Source organism: Falco peregrinus, chromosome Z (genome assembly GCF_023634155.1).
Source record: "Falco peregrinus isolate bFalPer1 chromosome Z, bFalPer1.pri, whole genome shotgun sequence".
NCBI classification, from domain to species: Eukaryota; Metazoa; Chordata; class Aves; order Falconiformes; family Falconidae; genus Falco; species Falco peregrinus.
In genome coordinates, this window is record NC_073739.1 from 35,509,999 (window position 1) to 35,530,600 (window position 20,602).

Sequence of the window (20,602 nt, forward strand, 5' to 3'; positions counted from 1 at the left end):
CATTCAGGCCACAGTTGAGCCCCACATGCTGTCTGTTCACTTCACCCTGTTTACCAGTAAAGGGGGAACAAGGCAGCAAGGAGAGTGGTCATGACTGAAAACTATGGGAGAAGGAGGACTTTTGAGAGGAAAAAAGGGAAAGCTATGAAGGAAATCTGGGGAAATGTCAACCAGAATACTTCAGGGCTGTACTTTCTTTTGTAGGTAAAACTGTCTTGTTCTGATGCTTAAGAGGGACACAATAAGTAGCTTTTCTTTCCATCGCTAAAATTCACTACTGACTAGTACCCCTCTCACCTCCCTTTTCATCTTTGCAGCAAAAATATTTCATCCTGATTTGTAAGTTTACTTTGTGTGACCTTTGTGCTATTTTGAGCTATTTCTAGAGGAGTTAATGGATTCTAGAGGAATTAAGAATCATTGGAAGAGCATAAAATAGCAGCAGTCATGAGGATGGTATGGATAAGAAGGATTTGGAAGTCCTAGGGAAGCCTCAGAGTTTCTTACAAACTCATTTTTAGATAACTTCTGTGAACATGGTTCTATGTAGCTGCCCAAAGGCTCATTATTCCCTGTGTATAGATATGGACTTACTTTAAAACCTTGGGTTTTGCTGCTAGTGACAGTGCTATCTTTCTCATTTTCACATAAAATAAATGAGCACTAAATACAAGATGTGAAAATATGAATTAATTTTAAAAGCAGTTCCCAGACAGCTCACACCTCTTCCAGTCTCTGGGGGAGTTTGTATCTGCACAGTGGCCATTTCACATCATGGGGCAAAGTTGTTCCTATGTGCTTTGTCAGATCTGCTGTATGCAAAGACCATAACCCCCAGGGTTAGACTTACAAGGATCTTCTCCTCTCTGTCAACACAACAGCTTGACTTGTTCCATGTGTTCATGATTAGCAAAAGTCTAAGCAGAATCTGCCCACTTTGGTTTTTTTTCACGTTTAACCTGTCTTTAAATATACTTCAGTACCATCAAACTGGCAACTTTATGACAACATTAGTGGATTGCAAGCAAAAAGTAATTTTGCAGAGCAGAGATTATGTCCTTAACCTTGTGTTTGGTTTTCAGCATGTCATTTGCACTGGGTTGTGGTGTAAGGTGGAAAGTGAGAAGGAATGCAAAACTAAACTGGATCCACCAATGGATGGAACAGACTGTGACACTGGAAAGGTATGTTTCTGGTGGAAAAGCAATATAAATTACGTCAAACACCTAACAGTTAAGGAAACAAGCTGAATACACCTTTCATTTGTTTAAAGTTCCTGCTTACCTCAATTATGATAAAAATCATACATATATCATTGAATGTATTATATGTTATATAATATAGATATGATTTAAAGGAAATAAAACCATAAACCCAGCATTTTTTTAAAATTTTTAGCCAAAGCCACAGGTTTTTTGATGCATGCACTGTTTTATTTCAAATAAATTTGTTCTGGTTTATGAATGGAATGCCATTGTTGTACTGCTTACTGTAAACAGGAACATAAGCTTTCAAAGATATAAAGTTCTCAGCTGTGATTCAAGATTTAGAAATAGCCTCAGCGAAGGAATTGGTACAGATTTGTGATAAAACTTTTCAGGATAAGCTTTGTAAAGAAATATTTATAGTGTCAATGCATATGAAAGAGTGATAAATGTCGTTAAGAGTATGGCATCAAGACAAATTAGATGGTCACCCAAAGTCAGACTTAAATTAAATGTCCTTCAGAAGCTTTACTGTGTGGATAATCTCTGTCATGTCTGTATATAACTGTAAATGAAGATAAATAACCTCAAATAAATAACAGAGCAGTAGCATACATATATCTTGGGATTTTCATGATATTGTGCTGACAGCAGTCTCCCACAGAAGTGATTTGCTCTTTGAATCACATTACATTCACTAGGACTGCTATCATCCCCCTAAAAAGGTAAACAAATCAATCAACGGAGTAAGATAAAATGTTCAGAATGTATCATTTTACACGCTAATGGAAAACCAGGCTTTGTCCATTTTAATCTCTAAAATAATGACAATTGCTGTAATCTTTTGATTCTGATAAATGTGTGTAGTTGATATTCTGTCTTAAGTCAATGCCTGGAAAGTCAGGGTGATGCCTTTTGTTCAATGTCACCATCTTTATGTTGAGAGTGGCATGCCCATGGCATGGAGTCAGACAGAAGAACTTCTTAGTAAGACTACCTAGAATTTTTCATTGTGAAACCATCGCCATCATGAACTGGGCACCCAAAGTTAGTGTGCATTTTGTGTATTAATGACTGGCTTGCAAAAGATAATAAAACTAAGCAGACATCACTGAAACATATCAGAGGATTCAAAGTGATTATTATTCTTGTTTACTTTGTTTTCTGTACAAGATGAGCTTCAGATTACACAAATCACTGGCTTTGTGTTATTTTAATGATATTGTGGAGATGGTCTATTGTCTTGTGCTCCTGTTAGGATCTTAGGAAGTGATGCAAATTTTATTTGCATGGCCTGTCCAACTTGAATGTTTTTTAAATCAAGCATCTCTCAGACTCATTACATAAGGCAGGTGCTATTTCTAGAGAAACATCCATTTTGCTGTTATATCTGAAGGAATATCTTTAAGTAAATATGAGCATCTTTGGTGTGAAACATCCAAAAGTATTACAAAATTTCTGGTTTCTGATTGCAAATCCAATATAATGATGGAGCTATCCTATGCAAAGACTTTTCAAAGGTGGTACAATTATGCCATCATTGTAATGCCATGATTTAAGAGGAAAATTAAGATCAACTGATCAGCAAAGACCAGTTTGAAACCGTAAGTGAAGTTTAATATCACCAGACAAAGATTTAGCACAGATACTACAATTAATGTAATTGTATACTGAAAGTGGCAAAGGTCTTTACTGACTGCATTAGTGATGTGCTTTGTTTTGCTCAAAATATGAACCTTCTTTATGAAGTTTATCCATTGATAACAGTAATTACCAATAATTCAGAGTGTAAAGAGAAATGGATTAAATTTCTGATGTTAATGACATTAAGTATTCATTGTCTACTTGTAGTCTTATAGCTTTGCAATTGCTGAAATTCCATAATACATGGGACAGATATTCAGCTGGTATAAGCTGATAAGTATTAGTTTCTGCAGAGTTATGATTTGTACCAACTATGGGTATAGTCTACAGAGCGTAACAATAGTGATTGGCTAGTTTTTGAGTGAGAAATTGCAGTTGTCCTGGGAAACTATATATGCATACAAGATTGAGGTTATTATTATTATTGAAATAAATGCCAGAAGTTCTCTTGACTTTCTTAACACTAGGTTATTGAGGCTTCCATTCTTTCTGAATACAAGTTGTGAATAAAATCCCATTTTCTCTATCTCTTGTAATATATCCTTCTATTGAAATTGTCACTGGATAATCACTGACAGTACAGTTCCTGCTAGTTATGTGAGAACTGTAATAGTGAACCAAACAAGTCCTGAGAATGGCCCTGAACACTCTGCTGTGATCATCTGTACAGTTCAGCTGGAAGATGGTCCCTCCAGCTGGTTTGGGCCAGACCCAAAAGTGCTCTCCTAGGCTGTGCCTAGGCTCAAATGAAGGGGACAGTGTGGTCTGGGGTACCATTTCCAGCAGGCTATTCCAGTAGATATCCTGTATTGGGAATGAATTTGTGCTTGAGCTTGTGGGCAAGAGTTGCACATGCTCCTTGACCACTGAGCCAGAAAAAGGTCTCTAGCTGTTGTATTTACTAGGATAGAAAAAAAAAAACTCTGGGGAACAGTAGGAAAAAATACTTCTGACTCATATGAAAACTATGTGTTGAACAAAATGTTTATATTGTGCTTCCCGTGTGCTTGTGGAGCAGTGAATTGTTTTACATATGCCTTGATTTATTTACCTAAGAGCTGAATTTTCACCTAGTGGTGTAAGGCTGGAGAGTGTATCAATCGGACCTCTTTTGCGGAGCATATGGAAGGGGAGTGGAGCACGTGGAGCACTTGTAGCCGTACTTGCAACACTGGAATCAGCAGTCGACAGCGCAAATGCCCTGGGTAAAAACAAGTTCCAGTTGCCATTGCTGGTCGTCAGAATTTCTGGACAGAATTTAAATCTTATGAGTACAGAAACCTATTAAGATATAGTTGTCCTATACATAAGCAACAATTTTTATGAATATTGAAAAACACTTAGGAGAATAGGTATTTCAGGGTTTTTTATTGCATGATAACATGTTTTCCTCTCTTCTGCTTCTGTCAAAAGCTTAGATAATATTAATGGGAGAATACAACTTTCTTTTTAAGCTTCACAAATTAAATTTGCAATTTTTGACTTGCAGAATGTCAGTGTGTAATTCTAGTCTTTCAAATTTTTGCTGGAGAGAATTGTCTTCTGTTTTATTTGGAGAACCAAGGAACTGCAACTTTTACAGAGACCTTTCTGCCAGTTTCACAGACATTCAGATAGAGTATCTGGAAAACTACAGATTCTATATGTTGTGGAAACAAAACCTTGTGCCATTGGGGATAAAGGGAGTTTTACCATCGACTTGAAACAGAGTCTGTTTCACCATATCTCAGATGTCAGCTAAAATATGCTTTTGTTTTAATTACTCAGTACCCTATCTCTCTTTCATGGGTCATTTATACACCAATAGAAAATGAACAAATAGTCAGAGAAGTGGGAACAGAGTAGAGCTCTGTAATGAAGACAAGTGTAGAGAAGACTAGACTAGACCAGAGTAGGGGAGGGGAGGGGAGGGCAGCACAGGGCAGAGTAGATGATATAGGAAAACAATAGAACAAAAGGAGGAAAAGAAGAAAGATGAAAGAATGTAACAGATTTGGGGCAAAAAGTGGTGGCAGGAAGGACAGAGGGATTAAAAAAAGAGAAGTTTGCAGAAATAAATGTGAGGAGAACTCAGATATGGCTGTATAGAAGCATGGTAGTTTAACAGAAGCCTTGAATATTCAGAATGCTTACGTATTTCCTGCCATCTAAACGTGACTTCCAGCTGTATGCCTAGAATTTCTAGAATTCAGTGATGTCTTAATTTCAGTTTCATTTATTCATTTTTCCAGGCAGGTTTCCAAATAGTTAGCTCTAGTTTCTGCAGTGAACTGTTCTTTTGCATTTGTTCATTAGGCCCTACAAGCACAACTGGAGTGACTAAAACCAAACAAAGCTTATTGTCTGAACTTCCCAACACCACACTTGTAAAAAAGGAGAGGTAGAAATCTGCAGGTGGTATTTTCTTTCAGTAGCATCTTTGGCTTAGTCCAGCTAGAAGAAAACACAACTGCAGTTGAGGTTCTCCTTCCTGAACACTCCTAGTAGTTCTAGTGCTTCTTTGGGTCCAAGTGTAAATTATGGTTTAACACCCATGACACTTCATATGTAATGTAACCGATACAAACAGAAGGCAAGCATGTTTTGCTCTGTGACTTATCTTTTTTGTGGGTGATTTCTTAATGTGTCAACAAAAATTCTGCTATTTAAATTGAATTTGTGTATAGTGTAAATAAACTATGCTGTAAGTTTGACAAAACATTGCCAACAATAAAGTATGATATTTGTGCCATCTTTTCTAGTTCAAGCCTTGAAGGAGAGTGTCATGGTCCCACGATGCAGTATAAAGTATGTGAAAATCCTTCTTGTCCTGCTGGCATGCCTGCCTTCAGGGACTGGCAGTGCCAGGCTTTCAGTGTCAGATCTTCGTATCAGAAGCACGTGCACCAGTGGCATGCTGTCATCAATGATGGTAAGTACAAACCATCTCTCAGCTTCTTATCATCTGCTCATATGGCTTATGGCTTGTTGGTATTGCTGTTGATTAAGGAAGATATGATAAAAACTAAAGCAAACAAACAAAAAAACCCCAAGCCCGATATTTTGGTAAGTCATTTTTATTTCATAGACAAGATCTGGTGGTATTTTCACATGGTATGGAATCTTTTATTTTATATTCCTATTGAATTTGTCCTTCTTGATATGCAATGACCACATTTGAACTGAAATTCAATATCCTTTCGATCCTGTTTAATGAGAAAATAAGTGACGCAGAAATACAGCTTTCTAGAGGAATGCTACATCATTAAGTATGCATATATCGGTTATACTTCTACCTACAAAGACAAAAAGTCAATACAGATATTGTGAGCTTCTACTTTTGAGGAAGGAGAGAGCATTTTTAGCTTAACACTGAAGTATTTCACATACCAGTGTTTGATTTTGGCAGAAATCATATGTAATACATACTGCAAACTTGGGTAAGTTCTCTATAAATCCTAACAGCTACTGCATGCAAAATCCTGGCATGCTGCATGGATGCTTCAGTGTAACAAACTTGCCTAGATACCATGTTAATTAGGAGTGTGCTTTAGTGGGTGTATAGCAACATCAGACTTAAGAGTATCTGCAAAGATAATATTGGTGTAATATATCAGCAAGTAGAAAACAAAACATTCTACCTGAGTTCTTGCTAGGAATGTGAACAGTAGCTGTCATTCCACTGAATTTTCTTTAAATTATTATGACGTAATTTATTTAATTAAAAAAAAAAGAAAAGAAAAAATAAAACAGCAGAAGGATTTCAGTTACTAAAACAATTTAAGAAATTAACAAAATTGTAGCAACCTGTGATAAAAGAGAACCTGGGATGACACAGGAGTACTGTAAGTATGTGTTACCTCATTTTAAGTAGTTCTTTATTGCTGTTTATATTGAACTCTTGAAACAAATTATCAGAAACCATTAGAAAGCACAGATTTTAAGAAAACTATTTTGCTGAATCCTAAGAAATGTGAATTTATTGTCAAGAACATTTTTTAATATATGCCTAGCTGATCCTTTTTTTTTTTTTTTCTTCTTCTAAGCCTTTTCTCAAGGTGCCAAAGTGAAAACTTGTGAGATTGTTTTCTTTAGGCTTGTATGTCAGCTCATTTCACAGTAAAGAGAACTCTCTCTGGCTGTTTTATAGGTGCTTATCTAGTGAATTAGTTTTGGTTTGTTTTACAAAAGTTCATTTTAGCAAGGACATGTGGTTTATATCCTGAGGGATCAAAGGTTTTCAGTCTGACTTTGAACAGTTCAGACATCTGATGGAAAATCTTGACACTTCCCTGTCCCATGTTAAGGAGTATGGCTGATTGCTTTCATATAACTTTGTTCTAAGAGATCCTGTTGTCTTGAGGTGTCCCTCAGGAGACACAAGAGTGGACATCAGCTGAAGAGTTGCAGTATTACAGAAATACATTGTTCCCAAATCCTTAATTATTTGCACTCTTAGCCTTTATTAGACACTAATTGTGCACCATGTCCAACCTAGTTGCTGTATCTGAATGCCTCTGTTGAAGTTGTCCGGTAGTGTTGAGTTACTGTCTCTTTGACTTTGGAGTCCTTAAAATAATGTTTAGGTTGTTAATCTCATATTCCTTTAAAAAGTGCTGATACATGCTTAAAGCTCCCAGGGAACACTGGAATTACTATTTAAGGACTATAACAGGAGTGCAGAGGGCACAAACTCAGGCAGAGACACATGCTTCTCAGCTGGAGATGGCTTGTGTTTGACTGGCTTCACATGTTGGCAACAGAGATCACATCTGTTTGCACCCGTCCCCTAGAGATACCCAAGAGGCTGTGTCAATTTCTAGTAAATTAAATGTGCCCAGACCAGTCCATGATGTGCAACTCAGCTGGCACAGAAGTCCTGTGTGCATACTTTTCAACTCTTCTGCACTCTATAAAGGATGGTAATATCCAAACTGCTTTTTGGAAATGGTCCTTTGCAGATGGCAATTTACAGTCTAGACTGAGCTAGTGCTAGCTAGCACATGCAAAAAAATGTGGCATAGACTGTTGTACAATTCAGCTGTATAGACAGTAGAATTCCAGTGCCCATTAACGTTTCCTGGAACTGTTTAATTTACTAATAAAAACGCACTCCAGGAATCTAGAAGTCAGTATGAAGTCAGAGTGGCACAGATTGCATCCAAGTGAAATTGGTTTCAAGTTTAGGATTTACTTTATCCTTTCAAAAATCTGCAATAGATTTAGGAAGAAGTTTTGAGTCAGTACACTTGCAAAAAAAGACATGAAAAAATCATGTCATTTTGTACTGAGTTGACCACTGAGAGTAGCTTAAGTTTATTTTATTTCATATTGCTTTGGCAGTGGTGAAGCAAACTTCATTATTTATAAATGCTGACCATTCTGAATACATGGATACATAGCATATTAATTTTTTTATTCTCTTTTGAAATCAGAAATGATTTGCAAATGTTTTAAAAATGTAGTAGAAAACTGCCTGACCTTGGTAGAGATATTAGAAGGAATTTATTCATGTATTTCTTTTTTTTAAAAAAATGTGGACTTTGTAAATCCATATATTTTTCTTCCCAGAGTGTCTCAATTGCTTAATTTTTTTCTTTGACTTGCATAGCTAGAAAATCTGTAAAGTGTTGAGTTTCTTTTTTAACCAATATTTATGATCTGCCACCAATATAATAGAATGAAAGTATAGATTACAACCAAAATATTCAAACAGCTGTAATGTGCATATTCTTAATTGCAACAATGAACATGACATGAATACTATGTAGGCCAAGTTTATAGCACCAGTATGCTCTAGCAGGAAAAAGAACTTGAGTTTCTCAAACAGCTGAGAAAAGGATCAATTTTTTTTGTTTTTACTGTTTCTAAGATAACTTGTTACGCTAACATAGATTCATGCCACACAGATAAGCCAATAACAGTTTTAAAAATAATGTTGATAAAAATCTTGTATTTGTTAAGTGACCTTTTACCAATTTGGTGGTTTTTTCCATCAATTGCTACTACAGAAAAGCCATGTGCCTTATTCTGTTCACCGGCTGGAAAGGATCAACCCGTTCTTCTAACAGAAAAGGTGATGGATGGGACTTCTTGTGGCCAGCATGGGTTAGATATCTGTGCAGATGGTAGATGCCAGGTATGAATTACTTGTTTGGAACCTGGATACACAGGCATATGTATGCAAGTGCATACATTTGTTACACATATATGTTATTTCTCTGATAGCATGTTGTGGTATGCGTGACCAAGATTGAATGGCTCTTTTTGTATCACATAAAAGTATTTAAAGCTAGTTCCACTCAGTGCAACACAGTATGTGAAGCAGCTGAAGGGTTAGTTTGGGGAGCGTGTATCTGTGATGATAAGGATGCTTCTAAGAAACTGGTGCAGAGTGGAAAATGGGTACGACTGAATCAGTCATCTAAGGGAAGCCTCAGCTTTCAACAGGTCGGTAAAGTTTGCCATGGGAGGTACGTATGTATGACTAATTGCGCCTTTTTCAACAGTACAAAATTTGACATCTGAATAGAGCAAAACCAAAGGAGCAGAATAACATAATTAAAGCTGAGTGTGTATGCTATTCCTGATCTTCAGAATTCATTTGGTTTATGGGCGTTCTTTTGTTGCGTTTATAGTGCCTCATACGGAAACTCCTATATAAAAATCCTACAGGGCTGGTTTTTTTCTTTGTCTTCTTCTCACTGCACACACTGAATTCAGTAGAAAAAAACAACCTTTAACACATAAACCAGCATTGCTAGATATTGTAAGATCTTCAATAAATTAACTTACAGATGTATGTATGCACTTTTATATATGCATAGCAATGCATATATGTATGTATAGCTATCCTTTCTTAAGTGACTGAATGCATGCAACAAGAGTACTCTCAGATACTTTGCTGATTTGGAGCTTTAGTTCACCATGTAGCAATTACAAGTTTAATCACAAATGTGAGATAGAGCACATTTTTCCTGAAAAAAAAGGTAGCTCATTTTATCATTCACTTTTTACAACTGACTAATAAAGACCAAACAAAGCCTTAAACCAAACTCATCTGACTGACTGAATTGTCTTATTGGCATATCAAGGGTCAGACAGATAGGTGCTAATCAGCTTTGAAGGTCTAATTTGTAAGGTCTTCCACATTTTAACTTGTCTTCATAGACAACCCACTAAGAAGAACTTCCAGGACTACAGCTGTAGAGTCAGGTACACATCTATCTTGTAGATGTGCCATTTTGGACACACAGCTTTTTGAATGCTTATACTGTAATCAGTATTTTGAAATCTGTATTGCTTTTTTAAGTAGTACAACACTAATAAAAACTTTGTGCATAAAGTGAACTAACAATCTTAATTTGCTTGGAAATGAGTGGCTCCTTGATTGACTGTGGTTTCTGTTCTTAAAGGAATCCTTTATTTTCTCTTTAACCTAGCTATAATCTTCAGTATTTATCAAACAGTGTTGAAGCTTAATTGGTTTTATTAGATGCATTTATACGGTGCACAAGATTACCCTGTGATGACTCCTCTAGGTTTTAAAAGGCTTTTCTTTCATATCAGACCAGCATATGATATTAACTGTATTCCTATTGCCAAGCCACCACTGATATTTATTAACAGAAATCTGTCTAACACAGTAATGTGGAGGTGCTTGAGTAAACCTTGTTTTAAACTGAATGCTTCTTAGCAAAACATAAATGCAATTTACATTTACGTATTCCAGACGCGTTCACATCCTATTCAGAATAAAACATCAGGTTGATGTTAAACAGCACTTTACCATTGTGGGTGTGGCAAAGAACCTCCCGAATTTTGAGTAGAAAGCAGTAGAGTTGCACACATTGCGGTCGCCGAGCAGGAGGGCATGTAGGGGGGCTGTTGCACAGTGGCTCAGAAGGGTCATAGGTCGCAGGGAGAGGTAGGAATGTGGCTGCATTCTTGAAGAGCAGCTAGTGGAGTTAGCCAACCATATGGGAAGAGTTAATGCAACAATCTACATAAAATCACAGGAAAAATTGCTATGGAATGGATCTCTGGACATGGACTAGTGCAACCCTCACTCTAGCAGGACTAGATCATGTTGCTTAGGGCATCTTGCAAAAAGGTGAGTTGCCCACTACTAAAGACAGCTTTATGAAAAACATGGCCTGTGTCTCAACAGCTTTATTTCCTTTATTTTCAAATTTCTTGAACAGAAATTTGGCTGTGATGGCATATTAGGATCTCTGGCTCGTGAAGATCATTGTGGTGTATGCAATGGTAATGGAAAATCATGCAAAGTTATTAAAGGAGATTTTAACCATACTAGAGGAGCAGGTAAGTCTGTTTCAAATGCTGAGGAAAACAGTAGCTGTTTGATTACTTTGAGCATTGGGAACTTTAAAAAGCTATACTTCTTTAAATTATGCAGTTCCTCACAAGAAATTCAAATCTACTGGGTTTTTTTTTAAAGTAATAAGACTTGTCAGATAAGAATGCATGAGTATTTTTTAACTTATTGCAAAATCATTGAAAATTGTTTCAATTATAATATCAAGCAAATATCCAATTTATCTTCCATTAAGACAGACATTATTTCATAGAAAAGCCTGATTTTAAAAAAATCTGTGAAACAAAGTTTCACAAAGACCTGTAAATTCTTATAGTGTTTAGATTCATTTAATGTTCTTCAAAATATATACTGAAATTGTGATTTGTTACCTAGAGTAACATCATTAAACCACGCCAAGCAGTGGGAGAACATAAAGCTGAATATGTGAAGAAGTCTTACATCTTTTCATTATTCATTGTTTTATACTAATAATAACATATCATAACAAGCAAATAGATTTTCTGATGCAGAATGAACATGAGATTTTCAAACACTGCTGTGATATATTCTTTGAATGAGAATAATTGACTGGCTCCAGCACAACAGTGTTGACAGAATAGAGGATTGAAATCCTAATAATGTGCATCATGCATCATGTATACCTTCTCTCCCAGAAAAGTCTTTTCTTTGAAACAGCATTTGGCCAACTGTTTTCAGCATTTGTTTGCCATTACACTTTGAGTTTCTTGAGTAGAAAATGTGCAGAATTTCCAGGCACTAAGTAAATCACATAAAAAATACTGTAATTAGAAGCAGACAGTGTATCTTTGAAATATCAGGGACTTCAATGCATCATAGACTGAAGTATAGTACTTTTGAAAAAAAAAAAAAACGTTAGGCATAGTCTTCAGATGTTTATGTCTGGCCCTTTCTTAAGCTGAGGGTAATATAGAGCAGGGATCCCAAACCACGGATAAGTCTGGAGGACTACTAGATCAAAAACTACAAAGAAGGGGGCTGCTAATAGAAATTACAATGTGTCAGTTCTCTTCTGTAGCTAATATGAATATCCACACACTTTCAAATTTACAAATTTCAAATTGACAAAAGGGTTCTTTGTCAATCTACAATATTGTAGTATTGCCCTCTAAACAACTGCATGAGTTATTTTCCTTCTCAAGAAGCTGGACTGTCAGCAATACTTGCAAAGTGTTCCTAGCTCTTAAAGAAATTAAAGATAAATAATGCTGCTTTGCAGCAGTTGAATTTTCATGTTTCAGGATTATTGAAAATGTGCTGTAAATGATCAATATTTTGTTACAGAACATTATATAGTTACATGGAATAAAAACTTAGTTTACTGTCCACTTTTTGAAGTTCACTTGGATAACCTGAAGCATGTTTTTATTTTTTTATAACATTTCTGTTTACACAGTGTTTTTCAGCTTTATTGCCTTTTCACCCCTTTTTACTCACAGCAAATTGCTCAACAGCATGTCTGAGTTTCACACTTTAAGGAAGCAATTGCAATGTAAAGCAAATAACTAAAAAGTTATTTAATCTGCAGAACTAAAGTCATTCATAACAGGGTTTGAATGTGTTAAAGCAGAAAGAGGGAGATAAGGAACAAAATATCAATATTTTTTAAAGAATACCAACCCCGCCCCCCCCCCCCAAAAAAAAAAAAAAACAAACAATGGAAGGATGTTTGGTTTTTAGTGCCGTTATCATTTCTTTTTACACACTGAGTGAAGCTGGAATTCTTTTATGGTCATCTGGTAGTGATGATGACACTAACTACCTGGCCAGAAACAAATTCATCTCCTCCAGCCCCAACCTGCCCAGCCTTACTAGTTCTTCTGTTTTATTTTGCTAAACGCTTTTGATTCTATATCATGAGGTATATATTACACATAATGCACAGTTTCATAGCTTGTTTCAACATTTTGCAAGAACCCTCAAGCCATTACTATATAAATTGTAACTTGTTATATTTTAAAAGCGAAATAGGGAAAAAGAAATGAAAAAACATACAAGTTGGACTTTTCTACACTTCTTTTGTATTTAACATGGGACATCTGGTATCATATCTAGGTTATGTGGAAGCTTTGGTGATACCTGCAGGAGCAAGGAGAATCAAAGTTGTGGAAGAAAAACCAGCTCACAGTTATTTAGGTAAATGTCATATGTTTTAGTGTTCATGTCCTGTTTTGGTCATCACCGAATACTGGTAGCTGAACGTGCTTTTGTGGCTAAACAAAACCCTTGAGTAGAAAAAAAAGTCTGTGAAGAAGAAACTTTGTAGAAATAACAAAATAAAAGAACAGTTATAGCAGATTTCTTCATATAAGTTTATTTTCAACTTTTATCTCATCTAATTTTGTTTTGAGAATGTTTCAAACAATGTATTTAGATGATTTAAGAAAAAATCCACATACTTTATCTCTAACATTTTCAATTTTTCATAAGGAAGGCACTAAAGTTAAAACTAGCAAAAAGAGTTTTATGCTGAAATGTGGAATAACTTGTGCTCAGACAACAAAAATAACCACACTGACCAGCATATAGCAAATCACCAACAAAGTCAACTAAAAGTTCTAAAATTAGACTAAGAAAGCAGAATTTTGTTGCATTATTTTGAATTGTCTGAATGTTTTAATGGACAAATTTAATCACAATTAATTTTGGAGGTTTTTAGTTTTTCCATGTCTAAGAAATTGTATTTCATTGAAAAAAAAAAAAAAAAGTTTTCTCTTTTAATGAATTCTAAAGCTGTTGTGTAGGAGACAATAATTTGTTACTATTATTGCTACAGGTTTTTAATGATTATATGAAATATCATAATTGGTGCTGTTCCATGCACTGCTCAAGTTTAAATTGAGAGAGACTTAGTATGAGAAACACACCAATTAAATGAAAAATTCCCTGGTTGGTCACTATTAGTTCTGCTCCTAAGTAATCTCTACATTTTAAGAAACTTTTTACTTTCTCAGAACTTCAGCTGAGGGAATGTTGAAGATGGTAAATCGTAATTATGGCAGTTTAAGTTGTCCATGGGTGACTGTTTATCATGGGGTCTGCACCTGCCCTGTTAAGATATCACAGGAGATTTAGAGATCTGGATTATTTCATTGTTCCCCAGTAGACCATAGACATGGAAATGTAAGAGTGTTGAACTGATAACTTAGGTTTCATTGATATGTTTTCTAAATTTTGAGAGGTTTTTTCCCCTGTTTCTACTGTGTTAACATATATAGACAACATAAATACTGTTATTTTTTTATTTTTTAAATAATCCAAAAATACATAAGTGTTGGGGTTGTTTTTCAGGAAATTAATTCGTTTTTCAAGAGCAGCAAACTGAGTCATCCCTTACCTTACAAAAGGGAAAAAGAATGTAATGCTTTTAATGCTCATGAAATAATGTCAGTCATGTTGCTGATTTTTGAAGGGTGCTAATTGGCTTTTAATTGCTTTTCACTTTAGTTTTACTTTTTTTAGCTTCATTAATGTCTCTTTGAATGAGGATCGGCAAGTATTTCACTGCAATATTTTTTTCTTAAGCCTTTATGGGGAACCAGGAACATGTCTGTTACAGTGTTCTAAATTAAAACCTGTATTATTACACTTTTTTTTCTTTTTATAACTAAAAGCAGGTATTTAAAATTTCTTCACTTATAGGACATTTATTTGGAAAGCATAAAAACCTGAATTGAAAAGGAATAACATTTTGAATAGGAACATTTTCAAACAGGAGTAACATAATGATTTTGGGGAAAGGAATGTATCTTTCATCTTAGAAAGAATATTCTCCAAAATACTGTGATTAAAAATGTGAAATGTAATACAGATTAAATTCTCTCACATTTATGATTTGTTTTCTATCTTACAGTTCTGTATGCTAATTTTATGTTGCAGAGTACTTTGCTCTGTGCATTTCTGTACTTGAAATGAGTCCATACAGGCTGAGACTATTTCTAATTTTTGCTAATTTTCATATAAACATTTCAGGATAAAGGTTTTTAAATAATATAGCTCATTATACAATTGATAGTTGTATAATTAGAGATACAGCTGTGAACACAATATAATCCAATCTACACTAAGAGCTGTGGCTTACAAAGTAGAAGCTAATTTAAAATGAGGGAAGTTTTGAACCCTATTGTATAGCACAGGTCAAATACAGAGGGAATCGAAATAAAATACCCTTCTCCAGATTTACTTGGTAGTCGGAAAGGAGAGTCACTATGATCTGGAAACTGCGATGATGTTGCTAAAGTGATTGGTAAAACTACAGCCCACATCAGTAGCATCATTGTGAGATTGTGCTGTTGAAGGAAATCTTCAGAGGGGTTCCTCCTGAACACATCAGATAGCTGCTTATCTGAGCTGGATCAGCATATGCTGCAGTTACAGGAGCTCTGGCATCCTAAGAAAAAAGCTAAGGTATAATTTGCAACCAAATTTACTGAATTGATTAATCTGTCAAGGTCTGTCCTGTCTGTTCTCCCCTCTGGGGGAGGTAGGAGCAGGGATACAGCCAAACATTAGGTATTCCTCCCTACTGAAGTTATATAAGAAAATGTGAAAGAAATTGTGATTCTCCTTCCATCAGTAGGGTATTCAGGAGCAGGAATTATTTGTAGCAGTATGGGGAGAGGGGGAGAGTTTAATTTGATATTTCCTAAGGCATACATTTACTAACTTTAGAATTAGAATTTATTATTTTAAGAAATAATTTTGAGATTTATTTTTAAAAAAGAAACTAGCAGGGGTAACCCTGTCTGTTTATCACCATGTTGACATAAGACTTTATTCACTGTCAGTTACTTTTAAAAAAATACTATAAGAACAGCTATTAAAATGTTTCAAACATTATCTAGATTCCTGTGATCTAAAAGAATGCCTTTTCTGTTGCTGAATTTTGATTTATATTTGGCAGGTGTTAAAAGATTTTTTAGTAAAAGTTCTTAATGTAGGATACAAAAAGGAAGATTATAGTATTTTTGTGTAAGAGATACACTAGTCTCTGAGATTAGAGAGCTTTTTAAACACTTATATGACAGGTCCAGGCCCCATAATGAATTAATAAGAGTGGTTGATGGTGTATAACTATACAATTATATATATATATATATATATATATATATATATATATATATAAAACTTCAAATCTCAAACATTAAAAATTTTGTGCTAATTGGAAATGAAAGAAATTACTTGTTTTCAGCTGAACTACAGAAGTGGATTAACTGTATCGTTACTCTCAAATATGTGATCAAGCTCCTTCAGGGATATAGAACCTTTGGACCTGCAATTTAACACTGCATGACATTGTAATTGCTGATTCTCTTATAGGTACCAAGTCCATAGCGTGTTGTGTTGTGTCTGATCTCTGCTTTGAAATACATTTCCTAGAAAAAAAAAACCAACAAACACATTCGACCACATTTTGGGGGATAAGGGTGTGGGAAAGCAAATAAGGTCTGGCAAATAGTGCAAAATTTTGAGTCCCTCATTTCTGGCAATGCTAGTACTTCTAAAATACATTGGACCAAACCCTTAGACTGCGTAATTTCAAGGGAAGCCAGTTGAGGACCTGGTCCCATAACAGAGACCAGGGTCCACTGAAACTAAACACGTTTTCCTTTCACATGCAGAGGGCCACAGAAGATGGCTTAACAACACATTTTGAAACCATTTGACATCAAGATGAAACAAATACCCTCTCTATAAAAAAATGGATTGACTTCACAGAGCTGCCCTTGAGAAATGGTGGTGAACAGGTTGAGAGCTTATAGGTAAAAATTAGGGCCCAAGCCATCAAAGGAGACTTCGTGGTTGGTGTTTCCTACGGGCTGCCTGACCCAGGGGAGCCCGCTGATGAAGTGTTCTTACTTCAGCTACAGGAAGCATCACACTTGCAGGCTCGAGACTTTGATAACCCACCATCTGCTGGAAAAACAGCACAACAAACTGTAGACAGTCCAGGAGACTCTTGGAGCACACTGAGTATAATTTCTTAATCCAGGTGATAGCCCAACCAGAGAAATAGTGTTACTGGACCTTGTTGGTTGCTTACTAACACACATGAACTATTCAGAGAGGTCAAAATCAGTGGCAGCCCAGGCTGCAGTGATTGTGCCCTGGAGGAACTCACAGTCTTGAGGGATATGGGCCAGGTGAACACTAAAGCCAGGACTCTGAATGTTTGGAAAACAAACTTTCCGTTGTTTAAGGAATTAGTGGATGGGAAACTACCCTCAGGGATAAAGAAGCAGGACAGAGCTGGCAGCTCTTTAAGGACATTTCTCCTAGATTGCAATAGCTCTCAATTCCCACATGTAAGAAATCAGGCAAGGAAGGCGGGAGACCAGCATGCCTGTATAAGGACCTCCTGGTCAGACTAAAGTATGAGAATGAAATGCATAGGCACTGCAACCAGGAACATATATTCCTGGAAGAACTTAGGAATGCTGCTCAAATATTTAAGAATGGGATCAGAAAAGCTATGGTACAGTTGTACCTGAATTTGGCAAGGAATGTGAATAATAAGGGCTTATACATGTATGTTAGAAAAGGAAGATTAAAGAAAATGGATACACACAAACACAGCCTGATAAATAAGATAGAACTACTGACAATGAACATGGAGAAGTCTGAGGTACTCAACAGTTTTTTGCCTTAGTTTCAATGTTAAATATTCTTCCCACACCTCTCAAATGCCTCCCGTGGTAGATCAGAGTTGAGACCATCTGAGGAACCTGAACATACACAGTTATATGGAATTTGATGAGATGCATCCCAGGGTCCTGAGGGAGCTGGCTGATGTAGTTGCCAAGCTACTCAAGCACATTTGAAAGTTATGTCAGTCAGGTTTAATCCCCAGTGACTGGAGAAAAGAGAATATTGTAGCATTTTGAAAAGGGTAACAAGGAGGATCCTGGGAACTACTGACCAGTCAGCCTTACCTCATTTCAAATTTTGAAGAAGTTATTCAAATCTCAAGTCTTAATTTTTTAAAGATGGCTTGAAGGGAACACATGATAGCCTGAATGGAAGTGAAACAATTACTTCTTTGACAAAAGGTATCAGTGAAGGTACTGTCATTTAGAACTGAATTTCAGATGGTTTTTGTATTTTCTTGAGAAAATAAGGGTCAGTCAAAATTACATTTATTTGGTACCTTTCTGGAGAGTATGACTAAATTTTGCAGAGAGCAAAAGGAAAAATTCATGATTCACAAAGATGACAACTTCCCTCTTATTTTGGCACAAATGCCTCTTTTCTTAACCCCTCTGTAAAGTGTGGCAATTTCAACTTAAGCAAAAATTTCAAAGTTAATACAGTGGTGTACGTTTTACAGTTCTCCATAGAAAACAGTAACAGGATTAGTCAGCACAGGTTTTCCAAGTGGAAGACCAGGACTAGGGCACTGTTGCTCCCACTGAGCACTGGGAAATGCAATAGCTCTGCTGTGAATTGTTGCGCCTCTATGGCTATGTAGCCACTCATACGTCATTAACAATGGAAGAGTGTATATTCCTGGTACAGTAATTAAAAAATACATTGCAGTCATCACCATCGTTTAATTGCCATTGTAATGATGGATATTTTATGCTCTGCAGAGATAACTTATAATTAGTTCGTTTGTTTTAGCACTGAAATTTTGGTCTTGGTTACAGCTTTAGTAGTTTTTTCCCCAGTCCAAATTTCTTTGTCTTTCTAGCTGTAGATGTATTGCTGGATTATTATTTTTTTTTTGTAGCTTGAGAGAGGATACACCTGTGCACTGAATTTTCTTCCTGTAATGCATTCCTTTGTACAGGAAATCCTCCTCTATCAAAAGCTAAGCAGAGTGGGAGTGCATGTGTGGAGTGGAATAAAACCCAGTGAACTTGCTTACAATATGGGGTCTGACAGAGTCAAGAACAGAAGCTGGACTGCCTGAATCCAAGCCTGAATTTTAGGCTTGAGGATACCCTTTCTTACTTGGTTTAACCCCTGTGGCTCAAGTGAGGTATTAGAAAGCAGGAAATGCGAGACCAGGCGTATTTCTGTGTTCTGGGGCTGGGATTCTAGTCCCCTGCATGTCTGAGTGCTGTGGCACACACATTCATTTTAAAGACAAGACAAAATGATGCAAGGCCCGCTGCTCTCCAGGGAGAGGATGCTGCTCCATCTGAGCAGCATGACCCAACTGGACCTCAGCGCTTTCGAGTACATTTGTTTTGTTTCTCCACTGGGAAGAGGATCAGCCCCTACAGTTTAAACAATGCATAGAACTTAATAACCATTAATAATAGAATGTTTAAACCTAAAATACCGATTTTTAAATCTTGTAAAATTACTGGTTATTTTTAGTACAGGGCTGTTCTACAGCATTAATATATGTTATAGCCTTAACATTTATTACACAGCGCTGCAGTGGTAGACATCAGTGGTGTCTTACGCAACTGGGTTTCTGCCAGTCCATAGACGTGTTGCCATTGTTTCCCATAGAAACAAAACATAACAGTATAAATATGAATAGGAGAGAAGATGATTACAGGAGTGACTCACATTAACTTACAACTTTAAAAAAGACATTTTGGACAAAGCTTAAACTGTTGAGGTTCTCTTACAACAGTCTGATGCCAAACATGCAATTTCAATGATGAGGAATGTGTAAAACTTCTTGTCCAGAAGGTGACTTCAAGGATATTCTACTTCACATGATTATTTAGATTTGATCAAATCACTGATTTGAACAAAATAAAATAAAGTAAAATAAAATTACAAATTCTTCACAGAAGAATCTTTTACGTTTACTGTATTAAACTAATATAAAATCCTGTGTCCCAATGTATGAGATATATTATACTTGATTTGATGATACATTTGAATATAAATTAAGTGAACAAGAGGAATGATTTAGCCAAAAAGAACAAGCTTTTCATGTTTGTTAGAAGCATCAAATTATATGGTGAAAGTCTGTAAAATAAGCGTTTAAATAGAATGAAAGTAGTATTGTCACATTCTAAGGTGGAGAAAAAGACAAATTCTAGGGGAAAGAATTCAGAACTAGATTATTTTTATTTTTTTTAAGTTTTACCCTAAATCCACAAATCTTCAAGATTGTCTTCTGAAAATTGTGTTTCCCATGCCTTTATGGATTATAGAAATGACCACCCTGGGAATAGAGAAGGTTTCCTTTGCCTTAAATTAATTCAGTGATCAAATTATGAATTACATTGGGGCCTGTCAGACTCTTCAGGCATTAAAACACTGATGTTAACTTCAAGTAACATTAAACACACATGGTTTTTTCCAAGCCTTCCTTCCAGAAAGTGTTTCTGAAGCATGTTCCAACGGAAGTTTATGTGTAGTAGGATCCATAAATATCTTTGCAAACAGTCAGGTGATTTCATCTTCTTGTTAAATTATCCAAACAGGAAGGGAAAGGAGGCCCAAA

At 35.9% G+C, this 20,602-nt stretch overlaps 1 protein-coding gene across 1 annotated transcript in view; it reads left to right on the forward strand.

Moving 5' to 3' along the window:
- The window catches only part of ADAMTS19 (ADAM metallopeptidase with thrombospondin type 1 motif 19), a 150,724-nt gene that overhangs the window by 96,666 nt on the left and 33,456 nt on the right, over positions 1-20,602 (forward strand). Inside the window, 6 exon segments of the mRNA XM_055791485.1 lie at positions 1,083-1,184; positions 3,924-4,054; positions 5,591-5,760; positions 8,840-8,967; positions 11,033-11,153; positions 13,243-13,323. Of these exon segments, the coding sequence (XP_055647460.1) occupies positions 1,083-1,184; positions 3,924-4,054; positions 5,591-5,760; positions 8,840-8,967; positions 11,033-11,153; positions 13,243-13,323 (733 nt within the window).